Source organism: Perna viridis, chromosome 12 (assembly GCF_037379345.1).
Source record: "Perna viridis isolate PV_CMFRI_1.1 ecotype Kerala chromosome 12, ASM3737934v1, whole genome shotgun sequence".
Classification (NCBI taxonomy): Eukaryota; Metazoa; Mollusca; class Bivalvia; order Mytilida; family Mytilidae; genus Perna; species Perna viridis.
The window spans coordinates 22,738,362-22,763,064 of NC_142456.1; the positions used below are offsets into that span (position 1 = coordinate 22,738,362).

The 24,703-nt window shown below is 32.0% G+C and overlaps 1 protein-coding gene across 10 annotated transcripts in view; it reads left to right on the top strand.

The window, feature by feature from the left end:
- Positions 1-433: 433 nt before the first annotated feature.
- LOC148601722 (segment polarity protein dishevelled homolog DVL-3-like) overlaps positions 434-24,703 on the top strand; it is a 43,896-nt gene continuing 19,626 nt past the window's right edge. For 4 of the 10 annotated variants that reach the window (XM_088556060.1, XM_088556062.1, XM_088556063.1 and 1 more), the window contains exons 1-9: positions 434-711; positions 1,847-1,916; positions 6,697-6,827; positions 7,315-7,397; positions 15,042-15,107; positions 21,088-21,302; positions 22,156-22,225; positions 23,288-23,375; positions 23,936-24,064. In XM_088556060.1, the coding sequence (XP_088412186.1) occupies positions 551-711; positions 1,847-1,916; positions 6,697-6,827; positions 7,315-7,397; positions 15,042-15,107; positions 21,088-21,302; positions 22,156-22,225; positions 23,288-23,375; positions 23,936-24,064 (1,013 nt within the window). In that variant the 5' untranslated portion in view covers positions 434-550. Of the gene's footprint in view, positions 712-1,846; positions 1,917-6,696; positions 6,828-7,314; positions 7,398-10,760; positions 11,226-15,041; positions 15,108-21,087; positions 21,303-22,155; positions 22,226-23,287; positions 23,376-23,935; positions 24,065-24,703 lie in introns of those variants that run through there. The other 6 variants (XM_088556065.1, XM_088556067.1, XM_088556066.1 and 3 more) reach the window with 3 other exon arrangements.

The window sequence follows — 24,703 nt, forward strand, 5'->3', positions numbered from 1 at the left end:
TTATGACTGATATTAGATAATATATCTTATGATATTTATTTTCTGTCATGAATGCGGCCCCTTTAAGTTATAAATAAAGTAGGATGATTCACCGTTTCTAAGTCCTTCATATATTAAAACAAAATAAAATATTTGTACTACCATAAGCTTCAAGTATTATGCAAAGAAAAAAATAAAAGATTAAAAGTTTTTGATGACAAGTAAGAGGAGGGGGCACCTGTTTTGGAAATTTTTGGTGAATAGTTATTGGTTTCAATTATCGTTTCCGAATACATTTTATTGCCGTTAAATATTTTGTTACGAATTTCTATTTTCAAATAAAAGGTTTCTAAATATCCCCAGAACTGGAGGTGGTATTTTTCCATTATTTTTATGTCTTAAATATAATGCCTAATCATAAATCGCAAGAGAATATTTATCGGAATCGATATTGCCAAGTTCACTTCCGTTTCACGGTTTGGCACTGACCAGAGGAAAACATTCTGACGCCATTTTCTACATAAACCAAGTATCATTGTGGATTTTACGGAAGAAATCTCCCTCCTTCGGGATGGAGGAGACAAAGATCATCTACTATATAGATGATGAAGACACTCCATACTTAATCAAACTTCCCATCCCTGCAGATCGCGTCAATCTTGGTGATTTTAAGAATGCTCTCAACCGACCAAATTACAAATTTTTCTTCAAGTCTATGGATGATGATTTTGGGTGAGTTAGTAAGGTTGGGAAATACATTGTGCTTAACATTCGTGTGAAATTTTGCATGCATAGTTATGTCAGTCGATTGAGACGCTAAATCTTGACAAACTATATATTATGGATGTTCAGCTTTGACATGCTTGTTTGTTATGGTCCCATTTAAGTATTGCCCTTCACTTCTGTGGGCTTCACTGAAATTGAATGCATCAACATTTTCATTGATGTCTTGCAAAGTATAAATTACCATTACTTAAATATGTAAGGTAGTAAATTCTTTTGGAAAACATTACTACAATGGTACTGTATTACAATTTCAGAACCATATTAGGTACATTATACATAGTTGTATTACTGATCTTTCATTATCAAATGTACTTTAATTCCATACAGTGTTATTATTTGCATGTATTCAATTTTTTTGTTGTGTGCTTTCTTAAATTAATTTTTGTTGACATTTTTGTGAAATAAGCTATGTGGTAATATATCTGAAGATTTACAGATTTGCCTGGCAGATTAATTCAACTTCATACATTTGTACAATCAGAGGTTCAAGTTCACTTCCAAGAGTGGAAGGTCCAGGACTTTACCAAATTTCATTTCATAACATGAGAAAAATCAGTCTTCAATTTGTTGATTGGTCCAGAACATTTCAAAGGTTATAAGGCAGAAATATGGGGTCCCCAGACCTTAGACCACAGTTACTTTGAAATCCTGTAGTCCAGTGACTAGTATGGAACTGATACATCTGCTAATTGTAAACATTTTCTTACTTTGGCTATGTTCAATGTTTCCTTGATGTACATGCTACATGTACACATGCATGTTTTTGAGATTATTTCCAGATTAAATATTTCATAATCAGCCAAATCCCTGAATAGAAAATGCAAGTACCATTTATTTCCTAGATCAACAAAAACATTCAGAAAATTTCATGGGCCATGTAACATTACAGTAAATTCTTAAGCGGTTTGGTTGTCATTTACAAAAATGCAAGGGCCATGGGAAAAAGAGGAGAGACTTACCCCAAAACTGCTCCCATATGTGATAATGCATGTATTGAAGCAAATTTGTTGCTACACATACACGTGTACATGCATTGTAGTTCCGAGGTAATTTGTACATGAAAATGTTTTGTATTTTTCAGTGTTGTTAAAGAAGAAATAGTGGACGATGAAGCCAAATTACCATATTTTAATGGTAGAGTTGTTTCATGGGTATGTATGTGTTGTATTATAGATGTAATTATGCATGTCAGAACAGAGGAAAATTTCAGTCAAAGCTGTGTTACTAGATATTTTATTGTCCCTTGACATAATAATGCTATTTGTATGGTACATGTACCTGTATGGACTTGTCCGTCTGTATCACATGTTTACATTTGAAACTACTTGTTAGATTCCTTCCAATTACAGAGGTCCTGGTTAACAGGGTTTTTTTTGTTTTTTTTTATTAAAAAGGAAACCAGTTACATGTGATATATAGGCCAACACATGTGACCAATACAATTAGTGGCTGGTGCGGCCCCAGGAAAACGATTAGCAGTAACTTCATACATTTTGTAGGTCTGGCAAAAATTTGAAGGACTGGCAGGCAAATGTGATATTGAGAGGGCAATAAAGTTTTTGCATACTCTGCAATTAATTAGGATTTATTGTAATTAAGTTGAGGTTGTGAAGATTTTCATATTGTGCGACTAATTTGATTGGATAACTAATGTAGGAGTTGTGGGACTATTTCTCAATTATCGGAAATTCTGAGTGACTTTCTTTAATAAAAAGAGGTCTACTTGTTACTTGTGTACAACTGTTACTAACTACAATACTGGATAGTTTATTGTATTTCATTTATACTTAAATTTTTGTCAATTGACCTATATGCTGTATAGCATTTGGTGTAATAAAAGAATAGAATAGAAAAAAATTATAGCAAACCTTAAGTTTTAGACATACAAATGTATATGTTGTATCTGTTTTGAAATGATTTTTTGAGTTATTCCTATATTTTGCAGAATGTATTTTAATGAAGTGTAGATGTGCATTCTTCACTACTTCTTTGATTTGGCAATTTATTATTATTTACAATGTATATACACATGTACATGTACAATGTATCTTTTCAACATTTTTCAATGGAAAAAACCTTGTAGATGCATTTCCTTTCTAACTGCTGGTTGATTTGTTATATTTTGTAGAAGTATATGTGAACTGCACATACAAATGTACATATTGCACCACCAACTTACTATTTCAATAAAAGAAAAAATATAATTTTAGGAGTTTAAGGATATAGTGACTTAAGATGTAATCTGTAACAGGGGGACACAAAGATATGTGTAAAAGTCTTTTTCACTTAAAATGACCAGATTGTGTGTAACCTTCAGACTGTATGCATGTAACTTAATATGGTTTGTTAATGGGTCTTCAAAATTAGAATACATGTATCTTTCCAAAAACCAGAAAATAGCCACTTCTCATAATTTTTCCCAAACACTTGAGTAACATGATAAAAAAAAGATCATTGAACCTGTATTGAGGTGCACTGGTAGGGTGAATGGTTGTTTGAACTTACTTATGGTATTAGTGTGTGTATTTCATATAATATTTCTTGTAACCTTTATGACAATGAAATGAAGGAATCAATGATGCCCACCCTGGAACTATAGCTACATTGTATGAAATTCTCACACGAGTCAGTCCGATACCAGTGCTGACATTCCTGTATCAAGAACTTGATGTGTGTTCACAAATGGAGCTGGAAAGCTATATTAGTTTTTTTCCAGAAATTAGGTTAATAAAAATATGAACATGTTTAATGTTTATACATGTACAAATGTAATTACAGGTCTATAAATGTTTCTTCGAGTTTAATAATACATCAAGAAATTACAATCTGTGCATGTTTTCTAAAGGTGATTTTTTTTTCTCTGACTAAGATATTAATTGGTGCAATACAATTGTCGTTGACTAATAGTTTAAAAAGAGTGAAAACAGAATGAATTGAAATCGAGGTATAAACTATTTTACAAAGTTGATAGGATAAATGCATGTCAACATCAATTTTTTTTAAACCTATTGATTCATGTTTTATTTTTGGTATAATGTGTTTTATAATTGTTTGTGGTCTTTTCTCCATCTCACTATAGGTATGATAGTTTGCATTTGTTCCTTTTCATACTAAACTTATCTTCACTTGTTTGACACCCACCCAATTCATTTTCAATACAATGATAGCTAGCAGGCAGAGATATTTATTTCATAATAGGACAAATTAATTGTAAACCTTTGTCAGGTATTTTTAATATGAGAAAAAAGTCATAAAATATAACCTATTCTGTTTAAGAAAAAGAGGTCCTGAGTGTTCTAAAATTTGTCTGATCTTTGCAGGAGTTGTTTATAAAGCATTTTAATACACAGTATACGTGTATTGCATTATAATAGACTTAAAATTTAGGTACAAACTATAACATGTATGATTGAAAATGGCCCCACATCAGCGGACAATATACTATATAATTACTTAAGTTTGTCAGAAAGGCTAAAAAAAGAAGACTGCATATGTGTCCTTGTTTGGCGAGACTACAAACTGCACAAAATTAGACCCCTTATAGAAGAAGTTTCAAATACATGTATGGATGTGGTAAAACCTAAAAAGAACCAAAGTATATATCTATGGTCTAGTAACAAATACTTAGAAAATGCAGGCATAAAAGATCTAATGCCAGTAAAAAGGTATGAGAAAATCATCCAATAACTACATACAAATTCTACAGAGGAAAATGAAGACAAACTGCACAAAATTACACCCCTTATAGACGAAGTTTCAAACACATGTATGGATGTAAAACCTAAAAAGAACCAAAGTATAGACGAGGAAATGATTGCATTCAAGGGGAGATTCAGTGCAAAACAATACTTGCCTTCCAAACCCATAAATATGTTGATTTTGTAGCGTTTGAAAAATTATCACTGTTTCTGAGATGAATCCACTTTCACAAAGTTTTTTATTTGCTGTCCTTTCAAAATCTTATCAAATTGTTCTTCAAAGAAAAAAATCACAGCAGTTTAATTTTCATAGTATAGAGAAGGGTTTTAACTTTCATTTTCACTAAATTTTAGACCCAGTTGATTGTTACTAAATGGTGAAATTTTAATTGAAAAGTCAGATAGGAAATTACTGTATACTCTTCATGTTGTTTAGCTTTCTTACCCACTTACTGTGTGCATTAAAGTTGGGATCAAGTTGGACTGTAGGATTAAAATACATGTACTAGGCTTTCATGGTGCCACTGGTCTCTAATTGTTCAAAATTTGACTTGAGTGGTTGAATCAAGATGTGCCATGTGAAACATTGTATTCATACAGTATGACAATGAGAAAAAATATTAATTTGTGTTATCAAGTCGACATACCATTGTTCCCTGAAACATTCCCACTGTTAACAGTACCAATCAATTCTGATAACAAATGTTAGTAAATCTACATAGAATCATAGACTTTATTGACAGTCTCTCTCCTTGTTAAATTGTATTTTGGTTACATAATCTAGTTATTGTATGGAAATGATAATCAATTTCTCTCCATTATGCAAAATGTTAGCCTCCATGAACACTTGTAGTGCTTATAGCTCTATAATTTTCACTGTCTCTCTCATTTCAAAATGTTTATTTAATTGGCTACATAACTGATTTTCTTGAGATAATGCTATTTTAAAATGTGCTATTGCTGGGGTTTCATTATTTATTTGATTACAACTCTATTACATGTAAACATTTTATTGCAGTTGTATGATTATGTTATTGCACCATCATAAGTTTGATAATAGTACTTGTACTAGTAGTTTCTTAAGAAAAAACTTGCCCTGTTGATGATATATTGGACTGTAGCAAACATTGTTTATGTTAAATCTACACGTACATTTAATTCAGGAGAGGGTACTCAATAATGTTGTTAAGAAGGGCTTATTTGTCAAAATAATCTTTCACCAAGTACATTTTACATTGATGAAGTATTAGTGCTGCAACTTACATAGAAACTGTTGTGTACTCCATAAACTTAATAGAAAAGGGGGGTTGGGAGTTTCACTTGTTAAGATCTTTAGTGAAAAAAAGAGAAATCTTCGTACAATTCAACTCTCACAGTGATAGGGATACCGTGCACCATGTGCCATAGTGACATTTCCTCTTAAAATGGTGCATTGAGTGACTAATGTCCCGCCTCATGTGCGCACATTATGTTCCATCATTGATGGTGGAGTGTTGTCCACTATAAAGTTAAAAAGGCACGAACATGTCCTTTATCAAGGTTTTTATTAGCTGCAGGCAGGTGTTTTGAATGACACATTTTCAAGGGGTTTTGAGAATCGGGGAATGAAACAGTACTTCATTGATTTGTTGAGATTACAATAAGCTAGGCCCAAAACAAAAGAAGTTACCTTTTTCAAAGCCTAAAGAAAATATTAATGCTGGTAACCAAAATCAAACAGCAATTGTTTTAGAAACTAGCTTGTACCCCCTATCAAAATACTGATGATGATGGAGTCATGTTATCTGGTCCTAAAGCCCACCAAAAAATTTCCAAAATCTGATCGTAGCTAAACAAAGAAATAGGCTCTTACCTATCATTTGTGAAAAACTACTTAGGGTCAAACTAATGGGGGATCTGTGGACTATGATAAAGTACTAGACAAGACATTAGTATAAAAACTCAAACAACAGATAAGAAAAGTGATCTGATATCTACTCTTAATGAACATTTGGTCTGCAGTGTAAATGAAGGTTAGTTTATGCTTCATTTGGTCTTCGATATCTATGCCGTAGCTGCTATTCCAAATGTTTTGTTGTAGAATGACCCATTGAAATGAAGGGTAAGGGGCTATAGTCCCATTGGCAAAATTTTAATCCCATTCACTGCTCACAGTTGTAGTTTCTTCAAGATATCTCTTATGATGATGAATTCTTGGACAAATTTTAAATTTTTTTTGTATTTGTTTTGCCAGTTGGTACCTGCAGAGAGTAGTAATTCAGACTCCCAGTCACAATGTACAGACTCTCAGGCAGGAGATGTAGTGCCACATTTGCCGTCAGAAAGGGTTGGTGGCATTGGAGACAGCAGACCTCCTTCTTTTCAGTAAGTTTAATCAACAAATTTGTGAAAATGGTAAAACTCTACCGATCAAGTATATTTTATATAAGAGTAGTACATGTGATTTTAAAAAATTGAAGCAAGAAGATCATTTAGATGGAAAGTCATGACTACATGCTAAATTGTAGTATTATTTATAGAATATTAGGCTAAGCCTCAGCATAGAATAACTCTAAGTAATATTCTTGTATTCAGAAGATTTTCCATTAAGCTTTGAACTTTATGTACAAGCAATCAATCAGTTTTCTGTTGAAGCTACATGTATGTCTTATCTAATTTATATATATATATATATACTGATAGACTTAGTTCCATTTTTCTTTGCCAGTCAATATTTAATGTTCTACCAAAATCAATCTCGTATTAGTGTCGATACCTCTCTGAAAGATTGTTCAAACTAAATTTGACATTTTTTTAGAATTTCTGATCAAAGAATATGTTTGATACATGTATATCTGTACTTTTATTGTAGTGCCAATGCGTCATCAGTTGCTAGTCGAGATCAAAGTTGTGATACATGTACAGAAACAGATTCTGTGATCAGCTCAAGACGGGGTAAGTAACAAAAGATCTGAAATTTCAAGTATTTATCCAAAACCTCATGGGTCATTTTGCAGTTTCAAAATAGTCCTTTTTCTTCTCTGCCTTTTACTTACTGAAATTGAACTTCTCTATCTGCAGAATGGAATGGTAACGTAACTTTGAATTATAACATATTTGATTAATTTGCTATTTAGGCCAACAAAAATAATCTTATTCCTGCTACCAGCAATAAAAAATAGGGTAGGTAGGTAGGGAAATTATTTTATTTTTCAAAAACACTGTACATTGAGTTAACGGGGAAACATTCCTGACTTTTATTAGTGCTTGAACCAAAATGACCATAAAATGTTTTGGGTAGGCATAAAAAACTAGGGTAGGTAGGGTAGCAGGAAACATGGACATAGATATTTTTTGGAGGGCGGAGAGAGGAGGGCCTTATTCAGTTAAAATTTATTGTGACATTACAATATGTGAACAGACTCATGGTAAATTGGTAGTTAACTATTTCGGCCAGTGTACCCAACTGACCAATACCCAAAAAGTATGATTTATGCAATATGCACTCGAAATGCATAATACATGGACTCATTAGTTTTATTTGTATTTGATGGGAAGGCATTGACTGTATATACATAGAATTTTCCTACTGGCTTTTTGGTTTACCTTGGAAATTGGTCTTAGTATTTTGAAGCTTTAAACAGCTCATGTCTTCTTATTTTAAACATTGTTTAATGAGTCTACGTTTATGCACATTTACTGGTCCCAAGTGAAAATGTCTGGACCAAAGTTAATATGTCAGTAAAAAAAATGAAACAAATTACTGAAGGCAACTTGTGTAGTCTGTCTAAAAGTTATGCTAATAGATTTTAAAATATTAACCAGTAGTTACAAACTCCTCAAGGACAACATAGAAAAAAAGGTCTTAAGGATGTAGACCTAGGGTAAGGGACATAATTCTTGAAATCAGTGATATATTTGTATTATATTCAATTACACCAAAGCCTTTCAAGCTTTCATTTGAAATAGAGTGAAATCAATCCAAGTTACAAGGAGCCTTAATACAAATGTTTCAGTGAATTGTAAGAGTTTTGTCCCTCGCCGTAGGTCTACCTCCTTAAACGGTGCAGATTGTGGTTTTCTGATACCTAGTAATGGGCTTAAATACTTCCATATTACATGACACAGGATTTACATATAGTCACTTGAATAACACTTCTAGTTACATTTTAAGCCAGCAATGTAGGAACCCATCAGCTTGCATGGGTAAATTCTCTAATCCATTCCACTGCAATATCATATAGAATAATCTTCATCTACTGAAGTTCTGATATTTGAAGTTGCTTATTCAGATTTTATGCTAAATTTTGTAAAACATAAATGAGTTATGCTATGATTTGGCAATCTTTAAGGTTTTGCTAAAAAAAATATATTTTTGTATTATTTAATTTATGAGACTTTATACCCTTGAAGCACCACAGAAAGAAAGTTTCTAAAATGCATAACATTTTATACAATGTGAGTATTAAGTCTCAATAGTCTGCATGAAGTTCTATCAACACAAACTGACTGGTTGATTATATTTTTAAGTACCAGCCATATAAAATTTAGACATGGTCAATGGTAAAGTGATTCACCAAACAAACAATGCTTTTTCAGTCTACATATGCTATATTTTCACATAGCGATAGTTATGTGATAGTTTCTGTGTTTAGATCTGCACTTTTGAGAAAGTCAGACATTTATCTCCCACTAAAATCAAACAAAACCAAGAACAATAACTCTTTCAAAGTGTCAATTTCATGTACAATGTATATAATTTTGATCTCAAAAGCACAACAACGTATTGGAAAACTAAAGACTGGTTATGTGATCAGTAACTGTTTCTAAACAAGAAATAAAACTGAATTTTGTTTGTTTTTGACATGCATAAATCACCTCCTATCTGCTACGTAAATAGTGGTATATAGAATTAACTTTGTCACTTGGCAGTAGTTAGGACTTTATAAAAAAACTACATGTTCTAAATGTTAAAGGTGGAAAATCTGCTTGTGGTGTTGCATACATTTATGAAGATATACTATGAAGAGTGGCATTAAGTCTTGAAGGAAATCATCAGATTTGCTAAATAATTTCTCACTGATTAAGTCAGTGCCATAAACTTTTTTCAGCTACTAGCCTGTATAGTCAATTTCAGTAAATTTTCTTTAATCTGAAACTTATGAGGCAACATTCTTAGTCTTAGACCATAATATTATGGTTGCTACACGGGACTGAAGAAGTTGAACGACCATAATATTACTGTTGCCGCATGGCAAAGCTTGGGAACACTACTGAAATTCTCAGATTTTTCACTGGCTTGAATAAATTTGTACTAGTCTCAGGCTTCGGGCCAGAAGCCAAGGCATAGACTGGATTAATATCCATGTTGTGAAGATCCTAGCTGTTTGACTCATGGTATGGAACTAATGGAGCTCCCTCCTAAATATTTCAGGGGATTATTTGTTTTTCAGGTCAAAGTTTTTTTTATGTAAGATATTCATGATGGTGTTGGTATGTCAAAACTTTTTGAAGTTTTTATCTTTTAATTCCTTTCATTTAACACTCAAAAGGAGGTTGACAAAATTTCAATTCTATTATGACAATACCCATTCTAAATTAGTTTAATCCATATGAAAATACAATATTTACTGTCAGTTTCATGGTTTAGAAACTATTTGAGTATTTAATTTGAGTTTATCTTGTCACAAAAGAGCGATAATTGATCAAAATGGTCTCTTATTATCTTTTTGGTCTGATGTTTTGAGTCAATCAATTTTCTCTAAGTGGTTTTTGAACTGACCGAGGTGAAATTGTATTGAATTGGAGGTAGCACCTTGTTGTGGTAGGAAAACAAACCTGTAACTTCACAACAAACTCTTTACAAGGGTCTGTTTATTCACATCAAACAATTCTAATGATTTGTTGAATATTTAAGAATTAAATTTTCTGACCAGGTGAGCGACAATAATTAACAGGTGCTCAGCGTGTATTTGGGTATTAAATGTTAGATATTAAAAAATCTTAGACGATGAGGCATTTAAACAAATTCTGTTGGTGCGTAATGAACATTGAGTTACTGACGGGCTCGGAATAGTTAACTTGGTTAGGCGCAGATTAAAAATAATAGGGGACCAGTTCAAGTGATATAGTACAATACAAAAAACTTCGGATTAAAGCTTTAAACAGCTTTAAATTTATTGTTGTGTTAAATTGGATATTAGACCAATGCCTTGGGATGTATTATTGTTCAACTTGTGTTGATTGTTTGTGATTTTGATCAAGATTGTTTTAAAATGTTTAAAACAATTATTTAGTGTTGATTGTATGGTTTTTGCTTCAGTCTGTGATGTGAATAGTATTTTAGAAATGTGTGAATACGGTCCTCTTCAACATTGAATTCTTCTGTTATTTTTCTGGAAGATTTGTGCTTTACAAATTTGAAATAAGTGACATTTACTTAGAAAATTAGAAGTTTCTGTCAAAGGCAAAATTAAGGAAAGAAAGAATGTAAAGTTAAAATATGTAATTCCAAGCACCAGCTAACAACCCGGAGTGCAGTGTTAAAAGGTCTGAATATTTAATCAGGAGATTTATGGAAAATATCTGCATTTAGTAGTTAGCACTATGTGATATCAATGTTGAATGATTGAATGTGGAGAAAAATGACTCTGATCAGCTATAACATTGAATAATTGATGACAAATGACCAGTAGGATGAAGTTACTGTTATTAGATATTATAAAGGGACGGGTATGGCCTGGTTTGTACTTATTGTAGTCAGCAGAGATAGAGAACCACAAGGTAATTATATTGGGAACCATCCGTTTCCAGATTAGGCCAAAAAAATAATAGTCTTGTTTCCTGCCTCCAGCAAGAAATAAATTGGGTAGGTAGGGAAATTATTTTATTTTTCAAAAACATTTTACATTTGTACATCGTGTGTTAATTCGGAAACAATGTAGACTTTAACAGTGCTTGAGCCAAAATTGCCATAAAATGTTTAGGGTAGGATAGCAAGAAACAGACATATTTGTTTTGCCTTAAAGGAAAAAAACATGAATATCCAAGAAAAAAATTATTATAATTGAGAAAAGTTAAGAGTCGTTTGTTTAAAGTTTTCCAAATTATCTCTTTTGTTTCAATCCCTGTTTCTAAAAAAAAGGGTGGTAAATGAATATCAATAAAACATTAAATTTCCTGAAAAAAAGGATCGAATGAAGATTTACAAAAATAATACAATTATTTGGATGGATGTTTAAACACAGAAGAATTTAGGATAGTCTGGCCACACAGTTTGTGCCAATACACACAGGATAGTCTCAACACACAAGCTGTACTCATGTACACACTTCTAGTATATTAACAGAATAAACATCTGTCAGTTCCATTGTTTTGTTTCCTGCACCTAACATGTGTAAGCAATCATTGCATAAGTCATTTGTTACTTTATGATTACACTCTGATTCCAAAACAGCTGTAAAAATGTTTTAATTCTTAATGGCAGGTTAATTAACACTGTAAACAGAGTCACTGTACACAATCAATTTAGCCTGTATTGGGGAGCATCTTTATAATGAGCTTGATTATATAGAGCATAGAATTTTGGGATGTTTGAATCAATGGGAGCTGGTCTTGATGTAAAGCTGATGTGTTCAGATGTTAAGAGCTTATGTAGTGAATGGATTTCATTTTTGTATAGGGTTTTGCAACTTCATATATTTTAAAGATTTTGGCATCCAAGTAAATATGGTTTAGTATTTTTATACATATATATCTGTTATCTATGAATCTCTCAATTCCAATTTGATCCCTGATAAACAGTATGTGACATTAGGGAAGAGTTATCTTTCTTAGTATAAGTGTAGACTACTTATGCTATTCTACCAAAGTAGGTGTAGTCGCCACCGTGTCCAATTACGAAGTCTTCAGATTTTCCATGAATCAAGGTGTGTCAAAAAAGATCACTTCCACTAGTGAATGTGACTGTTTACATGTACCAGAAACTGATGTGCTTCACTGCCATTGAAGATTTTATGATAATTAAGTACCATTCTGTGTAAGAATAAGGTATTGGATCACACATTTTTTCTCAATTTGGTCTTTTTGCCTCAAATACATTCAATACATGTAGGAAGCAACTGAAAAGCTATTCAAGTTTATCCTGAAGCATATGTGACATAGATGTTTTTTTGACTGCTTGTATTAGAAGATTAGGGGGGGGGGTGGGGAGTTTTCGTGCTGATTTTCCATAGTGCATTTCAATTTATCAATATGTTAAAAAGGCAAACATTACAAACACTTTGATGGTAATTTCTGAAGGTAATAAGGTTTAAATACTTAGATAATGCAATAAAAAAATTCTGCATTTTTTTCTTCATGTACCATAAACACTTTTTGCCTGATTTTTAGACAGAGAGGTACTTAAATGTGTTGACAATATTATATCATTTTGATACTTGTAATTGAGATTCTCTATTTGATTAGTACAGACACATTAAATTGAAATTCTAATGTAATTTGTAGACGAAGGTACAGTAGTATAAAATGAAGTTTTTATCGTGCAAACGAGCATTTTGTATACCATATTCTTTGTGGAAGATGAAATTGTATCGGCTTGGCTGATTGTAAAATTCATGGAAAGTGCGGTAATCTTTTATGGGTCAATTATCACTCAAAATTTCAATTGACAAGATATTTAAGAAGATAATCTTGAGATTAATTCTAGTGTTGAGCATTCAGGTAGTCACTGAGGTTAAGGACACTATCTTATAGCTAAGAAGGCAATACTTGTTACGTTAAGATAATCTGTACTATAGCAAACATTCTACCTTAAAGGGTTTTACCATTTTAAAGATCCTTGTTAAAATCAACAGCTATGTAGCAAAGTAAAATGTAATGCTTTGCTGTCAAAATAACTGAAATAATTGAGTAAAAAACAACTTATTCTTGTACTTCTTAAACACATATTTGTATTTTAAAATACAATGGAGGGTGCAAGCCTGAGAAATCCAAGGTCAATTTCAAGTTCTTAATCAGGCTCTGATGAGAGCCTTCAAATTTTACCCATAGCTGCCAGAGATTTTTTAGCCTTGTGTTTCCTGGTGGTGTTTTATCCTTTTCCTTAATTTTTTTACAAATTCTGTGATATGTAGGCCAGCTCATACAACTCCTTGTCGTTATTGCTTTGCATTTACAAGATGTGATAATATGTTCAATGTCACTTGTCTTATCGCAAAGATATGTGCTCTAAAGATATCAAACATAGCTAAAAAACAGGAATATCCTTGAATCAAAAGTACAAAATAATGTCTGTTCCATCTACTGTGTTCCACTTGCTGAAAAGGCAAAATTTCTAACATCTGGGAAAAAATCCTATGTTTTCAATAAAGGAAGGAGGATTTGTGTAAAAACATGGCCTAATCTAGACATGGATGACATAGGGAAGTTTAAGTAAGTTCTGTCTGAAAAATAACAATATAGACATTTTTGTCTATGTTATACATGTATATTACGAAAAACCTGTCATAGGCAAATGGGAGAAGCGAGCACAATCAAGGAGAAGTTTTTGCTCATTTCTCCCTCTTGATTAGGCCCTGTAAAAACCTTTTAATCTTTTATAAGAGAACAGTCTTCATAATCTACTTTAATCATTAAGCATCAAGGCAAATTTTAGTCCATTTCTTCTCACAGTCTTTTGACCTTAAATTCTAAAATTTATAAGTTATAAGATAACCCACATTGATTTGACAGTGATATGTAAAATTCCATACCAAATGTAATCAATATTCAGCCATATAGAAAACTTTAAAGTTAAATTTTAATTTGTTTATAATTATCAACAGTGGTCATTTCGGTGTTTACTTGGCTCCTCATTTCCTCTTGTCGGGAGCTCGTTTGAATTGTTCCTAATTTGTTTAAATACTTAGGGAACTATGGTCACTTTCATTAAAAGGAGTTGAATTTGTTCAGTAATGGAATTTTCTATTTGTTATGTTCAGTATAATAACCATCCAGAGTTCTATTGTGTAGGCATAATTTGTACCTGTATGGCAGTTTTGACATTGCTGTTCAAATAAAGATGTTTTGTTTGAATGATGTATGTGTTAAAATTATGTTTTGACAAGTAGAATTTCAATAAATTATTCCTTTTCAATGAACTCAGTTTAAGCAGCTTCTCACTAAGACATTGAACTTGAGGTTAAGTTTCGAAAAGAATTCTATTACATTTGTTTCTTGTTCTTGTTGATAATGTATCAAATCTTTGAAACACGTCACTTTAAAACTTACTTACTCCGATACATTTAAATTTCATATTTCAATCAAACTTGCTTGCATAATAAATTGGAACTTAAACATTTTAATTTCATGCTTTCAGAAATTAGAATTAGCCTTTTGAGGGTAAGAGATTTGAGCATATTGTGTTTATAGGCTTTTGATATATTCACCAGCTTCAAAAAGAGCATTTGAAATTTTATTTTAAAGTAATCCTAAATTTTATTCATCTTTTTTTATTGGTTCTGAAGCAGACCTTGTGAAATGTGAACTGACTCATGTTAAGTTGTACATGGACTTGAGAGTTTAAAAAATGTTTTAATGCATTGTTCTTTTTTGTTTCAGATCGACCAAGGAGTTCTCGCCAACACAGTTATAATCATAATTTTAGAAGACCAGGGGATCCACCTGGTGAGTACATTTACAGAATTCATTTTCCTTGTCACCACAGTCTACTGGAAATTTGAAAAAGAAATGCAGGGAAAGTAGCTTAGTTATATCTTTCCCTTAACACACATCTGAAAGCACCACACAAGAATCTCATGTAAGCAAGCCAATATTTTCATAGCGAGCACCGCAAAGCAGTGTGAGCTCTACAGTTATACGTCTTTTCTAAAAATCCCTTAAGGTTCCCCAGTATACTAATGAAAAAAAGTCATGTTCCGGAAGTAACAAAAAGTGACTGTCTTTACGGAGAAAATTCACCATTTCTTTCAATCAAATAAATAAAAAAAGGTATAAGTTAAGATTACGTTGCAGTAAAAATAAATTATCTTTTCTGATAGTTTGCAAGTCTTTTTTTTTTTTGCTTATTTAAAGAAGTGAATGTGATGTTTTTTAAAAACTTCGGGAAACACATGGATGTACATACATTTAATCTCTGCTGTTCCACTGTTGCTGTTTTCTTGAACTTAACCCTCCTTGGAAAAAATATACCTCAGATTGTATTATCCAGATCAAAGCATAGCTTTTTTAAGATAGAAAAGGCAATCATCTTCTTGTTTGCAGCTTTCGTGTCTGAATTTTGTTTATATCACACGATATGTGTAAAATATTCCCAGATTTTTAAATAAAAATATTGGTATGGCTTGCTATTGAAATATAAGTAGAAGTATTGCACTTTAGAAAGAAAAATTGTCATCTGGCCCGCACCCTTTTTGTAATGTTTTTTATTATTTCGATGAACCACGCCGAGACATTACATATGATAAAACTCTTTGTGCTCGCTGATTTAGGCAATGCTTACTCCATATATCGCTAAATTCATATGATTATCATATGTGACACTTTTGGGTGTGTAGTGTAATAAAATTTAATAGACAAATCAGTGGAAAAGAGTCCAAAATTTGAAACAGCTTTGTTATAGCTTAATTATCTTGATACAAATAATTATCCTGATAACAACTTGGGGATAGCCAAATTCTCCTGTTGAAATCCTTAAAGGCTTTTATTCATCCCTTTATACTTACCAGTTTCCTGTATACAATTTTCAAATAGAAGTACATCCATCACTGGCCTAGGTTTTTAAATGGGCATAGCCAGAACTTGATCATGATTAGAATTCCCTTGTTTTATCATTCTGCATGATAATTTCAGTAAATGTCCTTAGCAGATCTTGCTTATATCAAGTCAAAATGTCAGCACTCAGTGTTAATAAGTATAGAAGTATTTATGAAATAGTTCTGATGCAAAGATCAGACAGTGAAGTATAAAGGATTACTGTAAAGCTGCCTGGCATGAGAATAAAAGTTGTTATTTATGTGCTAGTCAATATGTCTATACCTAATTGTTGCTTAATCATTAGAAAACACTTTGTTACATATGCCACCTGGGCTGAAGTTATGTTTCATTAATTCTTAAGTGTAAATGTTCTAGTATTATCATTTCATGTAGATGTAAGTGTGCACTTGTTCTAATGGCTTTTTAAGGGTGTCCTTGGACAGGCAAAAATCTTTAGTGGTCTAAAATATTTTTAGACTAAAATCAACTTTGACTTACGATTTAAGTTTTGGAAGAAATTTCCAATTCTTGGACTCTCTCTCTCTCTTATTTAAGGAATGCCTTTTATGTATTTTTACGGTCTATGAGGAAATAACCTCAATCACCTGGTGCACACTAAATAACCTGCATAGCATATTTTGAGTAGACAGATAAAATATAACAGTCTTTCCTTATAATTTAATTTTAGTTTCAAAATATATCAGCAAAAAAGGTTGCTGACATCACAGAAACAAAATTTGGTCTGCGAGATGATGGACAAAATTTTTTATCCAATCAGAAAGTGTGGTACATCTGAAATCAAATTATTAGAAAATAAACATCAAATAACTGAATGTTACATATAGTTACAGCTTGATGTCTTATTCTTTCCTGCATACTACGGTAATGAAAAACATACAGAAAAATATCCTTTACTTCGAGCTGAATACAGTTTCCTTGTCTAGAACGTTTGCCTCAAGATTAAATCATTCATGACAAATAGGCAGCCTTTACCTGCTGATTTATTTACTCCCAGGCATGTGGTTGAACATACTGTTCGTTAGAAGTTGGTTGTTTCATTTTTGTGTAACATATTGTATTTGTCTGTTGTAATTGCATTTCAATGCAATGTTGTGACTTTTCTGTATACCCTGTTTCAATTAGGCCTCCAAAAAAATTATAGTCTTGTTAAATGCTACTAGCAAGAAAAAAAGGGTAGGAAAGTAGGGACTTTTTTATTTTTCCGAAACATTCTAATACATGGAGAAACAATCCAGACTTTAACAGTGCTTGAGCCAAAATGGCCATAAAATATATAGGGTATATTTAGGGTAGGCACAAAAAATAGGGTAGGTAGGGTAGCAGGAAACAGACATTTTTTTTTATTTTTTGCCTGAAGGCAGTAAACTCTTGGGTAGTTTTTGTTTTCAAGTACTAGGTTGCTAAGAATTGTTTTAGTCATGTTAGTTGACTTTGGTTGAAAAAAATTCTTAAAATGAAGACCTGATATGAAATGTTTTTGGTCACATACTTAAATTTGACTATGATTATGTAAATTGAGGCTGATGAACTCTTTTTCATCCAAAACAACATTTTTGAAAGTTCAAAATATAATGATTATATCAGTTGATGCGGATATGTGCTACGTGGTGCAAGTGATAATAAAATCATTTATCCGAATGATTTAAAGGCATATAATGGTTTTAAATGGAGTTAATAGGTACTTAGTGTAATAAAATGTATAGAGGTTGTTTCCTCTTTTAGTCCATTGTATCTGTTAATTTGATACTTTATCAACATGAGTAAATGTGTCCTTTTAAATTTTTTTTTTTTTTTTTTTTTTTTTTACCAGTAAAAAATAAACAGGATACAATGTGTAAATAGGGGGAAAGATGGTCAGGTAGATAGATTAAATATGTCAACAGTAGCTATGGCAGTTGTTGGAGATCTAAATGTTTTAATACATCTTCTGTATGTATGTTTGCTGCTCGTATTCAGTCATTTTTGTCAGATTTTTTGTTCTCTGGTTTTATTCATTTCATTGCACAAAAATTTTTTGCCCAGTGACCCCCACTTTTCTTTTCATAATTTCATTAAACACACCTTAAAATGTTATTTCAGGAGCTTTCATGAAACTGCTGTTATTTTGTCAGGAATTGTAATAGGGTTTTTAAGTCTCCTCATGTGACTCTGTGGTTCCACGAGAATGGGTCATAGTATACCATTCAAATGCATACAGATTTGTCATTTTCAGAGCATTGAATTCAGTATATAAAACCAAAACATTTTTTCATGTAAAAGTACCAATAACAATGACAAATATCTATTTCCACATGACAATAGTGGTAAGAAAAGCGTAGAATAAAAAATTTTGCATTGTAATACAGCATTTCAAGATCCCGGAAGTAAACAATAAAATGCAGACCGGTCTCCGGATTTCAATACGTTCTACATCAGAAATTCCGGTAAGGAAAATAAAACTAGAACGAGACTTACATACCCTATAAATAAAACCTATAATGACAAACCCCATGGAAATCCTTCTCCTGCCTAGATTTCAAATGTTTATAACTCAAAAACAAACACACTGACCCACTTTTTTTTTCTATTCATATTGTTCATGCATAAAAGATCTTAAAAGATTTCACAACCATTTGAAATCTTTGTTATTTTTAAACAGAGCAGCAACGAACCTCCTTAAGTTTGCTTTATTGAATATGTAAGGCTACTGATACAATAAGTCACATTATATTGAATAATCTGAATGATAACATAAGGCTACTGGTACATGAAGTCACATTATATTTACTTAACATAAGGCAACAGAAGAAGTCATTGACTTATCTACAAAGATACAAAGATGTTTTATCAGTATACTGTGAAAACACTTTTATTCGTGGATTACAGTAGATGCTCAAGTCCGTGGATTCTTTGAACTCATGGTTTTAAGGGTTTTCAATATACACATCAATGGGAATCTCCTTGTTGGGAACCTAATATCGTGGTCTGGACTACCCACGAAAACCACGATAATTGGTACCCCACGAACAATAGTACTTTCACAGTAGCTCCATGATGCATTGCACACCAAACATTGGACACCTTGGTGTTATCCACTGTTCAAACAAAAATTAGTGTTTTAACATGTGCGTTTATATGAAGAAAAACTTCATAAAAAAGTATAGCCTTAGTAAGCCAGAACTGTTTGTATTTACTTCCTATCAAATATAATGATTGCCAATTCCTTTGATCTTTGATGCTAATCAGTAACTCACTCTGAAAAGGTAGTTTTAATGTTTTGTTTATTTCATTGAGAACATTAAACATGAAATGCTTTTTGTTGAGCAAAAATCTTCAAGCCTATCACATTTAATGTGGAGATGTGTCTGAATGAAATCAGACTTGGTATTTAAGCTAATGATTTTATCGTTTATCTGTAAGGTGGATTCTGCTCTATATAATGATGCTGTAATCGGGTATAATACAATAGGCAAAATCAGAAATGTGTTTAAAATAATTAAGAAGGAACAATTTACATTTTATGTTCTGATAAAAAAGTAATTCTATTCAGTTTCTCCTGGGCCTTATGACTTTTGTATCTGTATAATGGTAATGGATGGATTATTTACTAAAGTGAAGGGCAGGTCTTTGTAATCTTCCATAAAGTTTTCTGATGTAATGTTCCTGCTGTTCAGTTATAATCATGTTAAGATTTATAAACTTTTTTGTCTGTTGTTCATCAATTTGAAAATAGATAACTAAAGCCTAGGAGCTTGTTTGGTGTAAAGAAAGTTCTTCACACAGTTCAAATGTATTTTGCTCTTTTGTATGAACTTATTTTAATTATTCATCCTCCCTTTGTTTTGATTTTTATGCTGAAGTACTAGTACATGTACTAATAGTTTAATTTTGGGAGTAGCACACTTTCTGATTGGGTAGAAGAAATTTGTCTATATTCCATAGACCAAATTTTATGTAGGACTGTGACATCATCAACCTTTTTCAATGGTGTACTCACTGAATTTTGATACATGTACTAAAATCAAATTATAAGGAATAGCGCTTGAAAATAACCTGCTATGAAGGTTATTTAGTATGCACCACTTGATAGAGGTTATTTCTTCATAGACTGTAGAAAATTCAACAGTCATTCCTTAAATAATATTTACTTAGCTCAGTATCTTTTTGATGGAGTCCAAGTTGCTCACTTTTTTTTCTTTGTACATGCTATTTTAGGTATTTTATGTTCTTTGTTGTGTGTGTATGTTTTCCTTTTCTGATCTTCATCTTTGGATTATACTGTATAAATCTTGATTACCTTTCCATTAGTGTGTTAGTTATATAGTATATTTTAACCATATGAATGGTCACCGTAAGAACTTGGTTATATTCTGGGTTTCTAAAATATGTCTTTAAGTAAAGTGTTTAGTTTGATACCCTAATGTCTGTAAGTAAAGTGTTTAGTTTGATGCCCTAATGTCTGTGAGTAAAGTGTTTAGTTTGATACTGTAATGTCTGTGAGTAAAGTGTTTAGTTTGATACCCTAATATCTGTAAGTAAAGTGTTTAGTTTGATACCCTAATGTCTGTAAGTAAAGTGTTTAGTTTGATACCCTAATGTAAGTGAATAGATTTTCATTATCATTTGATTAAATGATTGAAAGTTTGTGATTTATGGCTGAACCAGTTATTGCTTGAGCTCACGTCGTGTATTAGTCACCAACTAGATTCGAATTTTATGTACCATTTATAAGTCCACCCTGTGTTAATGGAGTTATGTATACTATTTATAGGTCCACCCCGTGTTAATGGAATTTTATATACTATTTATAGGTTCATGCCATGTTAATGGAATTATATATACTATTTATAGGTTCACGCCATGTTAATGGAATTATATATACTATTTATAGGTCCACCCCGTGTTAATGGTCACAGTAAGCACCATGGTCACTCATACGATTCCTCCACCATCCTTAGTAGTGATATAGATACGACAAGTTTCTTTGACACTGACGATGACAGTCGCTTCTCCACAGTCACAGATACAACCAATAGAACTGCCTCAAAATATGGCCGTCAAAAAAGACGACAAAGAAGGAAACATCGGATGCCACCAATTAGCAGGGTAAAATATCATATATATTATCGATCCAGTACTCAGGGGTATACAAAACACAGGGAAGTAAAGTGGTTTTGTCGAGACAATCACATTATATTTACAGAATTGACATATCACTTACAGTCTAGACTCAGAACGATGGAAATCCTATGGGAGAAGAGCTAGCTGATAGATCTACATTGTATGTTATGTAACAATGATTTAGTCAGACTTCAGTGTAGAAAACAAAAACAAAAAAAAAAGAGTACAGAATTAGGGAATGGGTAATTAACACTAAATGATTGGATATAAACTACTACGTTATGAGGTAAAATATAAGAAACTGGAAATTTGATGATAAATACATAAATCTGATATTGCCTCATTTATTTTCATATTAATTATAGACACATGCATTTTGTTTCATCGCTCATAATTTTCACTAATTTAACATGAGCTTGTATGCTTAAAAGTTACAACTTTCATTAATTAAGAATGAAAACTAAGGATAACTTTCCTGAAGAAAACAAATATTGTAAGTAACTTAGTATATTTTATACCTATTTAAGGACAATACAAGTGTCAAAAGGGGGTGGAGCTCAGAGCCTAATCTAGACATCAATGATAAGGAGAGATTTTAGTCAATTCTGTTTGTTGACATTTCACATTTTTGTCTGTGTAATCTATTACAAAAACTTCTCCCTGTAAAAGACAAATGGGAAAAACATGGAGAAGTTTTTGCTCATTTGTCCCTCTAGATAAAGCCCTGGGGTGGGACTGTTACAATTTTGATTACAAGGGAATTTTTATGTCTGAAAAGATTTGGATTATCTTTTAATGTCCTTGATCAATTAAGTTAATCATTTGTTTCTTGTTTCAGGCATCCTCCTTTAGTAGTATTACAGATTCAACAATGTCCTTGAATGTTGTGGTTGTTACCTTGAATATGGGTAAGTTTCCTGACTTAATCAGGGGTTAAAAATTCATTTAAAAGAGTAAGTCATGGAAGGGCCAAGACCTCCATAAATGAAATTTTAGCAGTCTTGTGTCAGAAATTGTGGGTCTCTGACTGGCAAAATTTTTTTTATCCCTGTTCAATGAGAACAGATTTCAAGAAAATGATACTAATGATATTTAAAAGATGAAGACCAAGATAAACAGGTATAGAAACAGAAAATCAAACCAAACACTCAGAAAACTAGTGAAATAAGCATCTCAAACTTATCTAAAAATTGACACAATTTTGTTCGGATAAGATTATCCAAAGCTTTATTTATATGTATAGTGTGGCAGGAATATTTGTTACACTATTAAGTGGTTGAAATAAAGTGTTTATTTAAAGATTAGGTAGCATTTCCATGGAGGTTTTTTATTATAAGTCATGTAGTGACCAAACTATGAACTCATTATTGTTAACTTTCCTTGTACATGTCCACACATTTGAAAGCATCCTACCTCTATACCCCATGCAAATACAGTTAGACGATAGGCATGTTTCTACCATCCTGTTCAACTAATCAACATGATGTTGTTGTCCACAGTGATTCCTGTACTATTCATGGTATTATCATGAGACTATGCTCGGTGTTAGGTGACAATATTGAGGGATTCATGATTTTGGAACTCGAGTTTTGACAAGTTCTGTAAAAAAATATGCCTAGAGACTTTGCCATCACAAGTGCCGTGGAGGGTGGTATAAATCTTGTTTGAAAACAATTTTATGTCTAATGTTTAATTATTTTTATTATCAGGGCATTCAGTATACTCAAAATTATTTACAAATTTGACTTCAATTAACATTCTACAGATTGCAAATCTCTCCATATTACCTAGTTTAAAAGTGATATAGATTTTAAGTCATTTTCGTAAAATTCAATTAAAAAATGGTTAATTTTAAAGTTGCATAAATAAGTCTGTATTTTAATGGAAAGGACTGATCCCAAAACCTTTGAAAGAAGGTAGCAAGACATCAGCATCTGTCATCTAATTTATCCTGTTTTTTTTTTTAACAGATACTGTGAATTTCCTGGGAATCAGCATTGTAGGTCAGAGTAACAAAGGTGGTGATGGTGGTATATATGTTGGTTCTATCATGAAAGGGTAAGATAGCTTGGATAAAGCCAAATAAAGTAATATGTTTCTTTCCTTCTACCCTACCTACCCTATTTTTTGTGCCTGCATTTTAAGGCCATTTTTGCTCAAGCACTGTTAAATCTAGATTGTATTCCCATTAACTCAATATAAAATGGTTTTGAAAAATAAAATAATTTCTCTATCTACCTACCTTTCATTTTTATTTTTGCTGGTAGCAGGAAATAAGGCTGTTATTATTTTTGTGGTCTATGTCATTGATAGTTGTCTTTTTCACTCAAATCCATATATTACTTTTTGTGTGATTTAAAAGAGATGATCTTTAATTGGTCATAATAGATTTTTTGAGCAAATTGCCCAAACTGAAATTTGGTTAAGTACTATGTTATATGAAGAGATTATATATAAGTCATATCCAGAAAACACTAATAATTCAAGCGCATCATTTTGTCCAATATAAAGACCTATATGGACATTTGTTATCCAATCCAATCACTACTTACAAACTATGTTAAGAGTAAAAAAACCTACTGCTGTTTCTAACAAAGATTTACATATGTATATTATAGAGGTGCTGTAGCCCAGGATGGACGTATAGAACCAGGAGATATGATATTAGAAGTTAACGGCATAAGTTTTGAAAATTTAAGTAATGATGATGCTGTTCGAGTATTGAGAGAAGCAGTTCAGAAACCTGGGTAAGACTTGGTCGGAAATCTCTATTTATGATTTTTTGTGTAAAGCTATGATTTTAAGTTCAATTTTTTTTTCTTTTTAACGAAGTTAAACCACATCCTAAATATTTGTAGATAATATTCTAACAATTCAAAACTAATCATAATTCCTGTCTGAAAAAGTTTTGAATAAAAGAGAGTGCTGATTAATGTCAGTGATAAAAGAAGGTAAGAAATGAACTGTAGATAAAAAGAACAGATACGGTGAAACACAACAAATGCTCCATTGTATAACCTTTATAAAAATAGTAAACACTTGCAGACTTCAATAAATGTAAACACACTTTTATGTAAGCTCTGAAAGGCCTGACAACGAAAGTTATAAAATCCACTTATGCAAAATAAAGTGAAAAATCATATAACAACACAAAGATACATTAATGACAAACATCTGACTGTGTACAGGGGCATGTCTTCTGTGGGGTTTAACAAGTTTCATAACCGCCACCACCGCTTCTCCCCCTTTTTGATGTAAGGTCAAAAACGAATTAAAACAAATAAACACACCATAAAATTCACTCAGTAGTATATCCAATTCTCTTTCATGGAGTACAATCGAGATATAGACAAAATGAGATACGCTCCCAGTTACTGAAAACTATC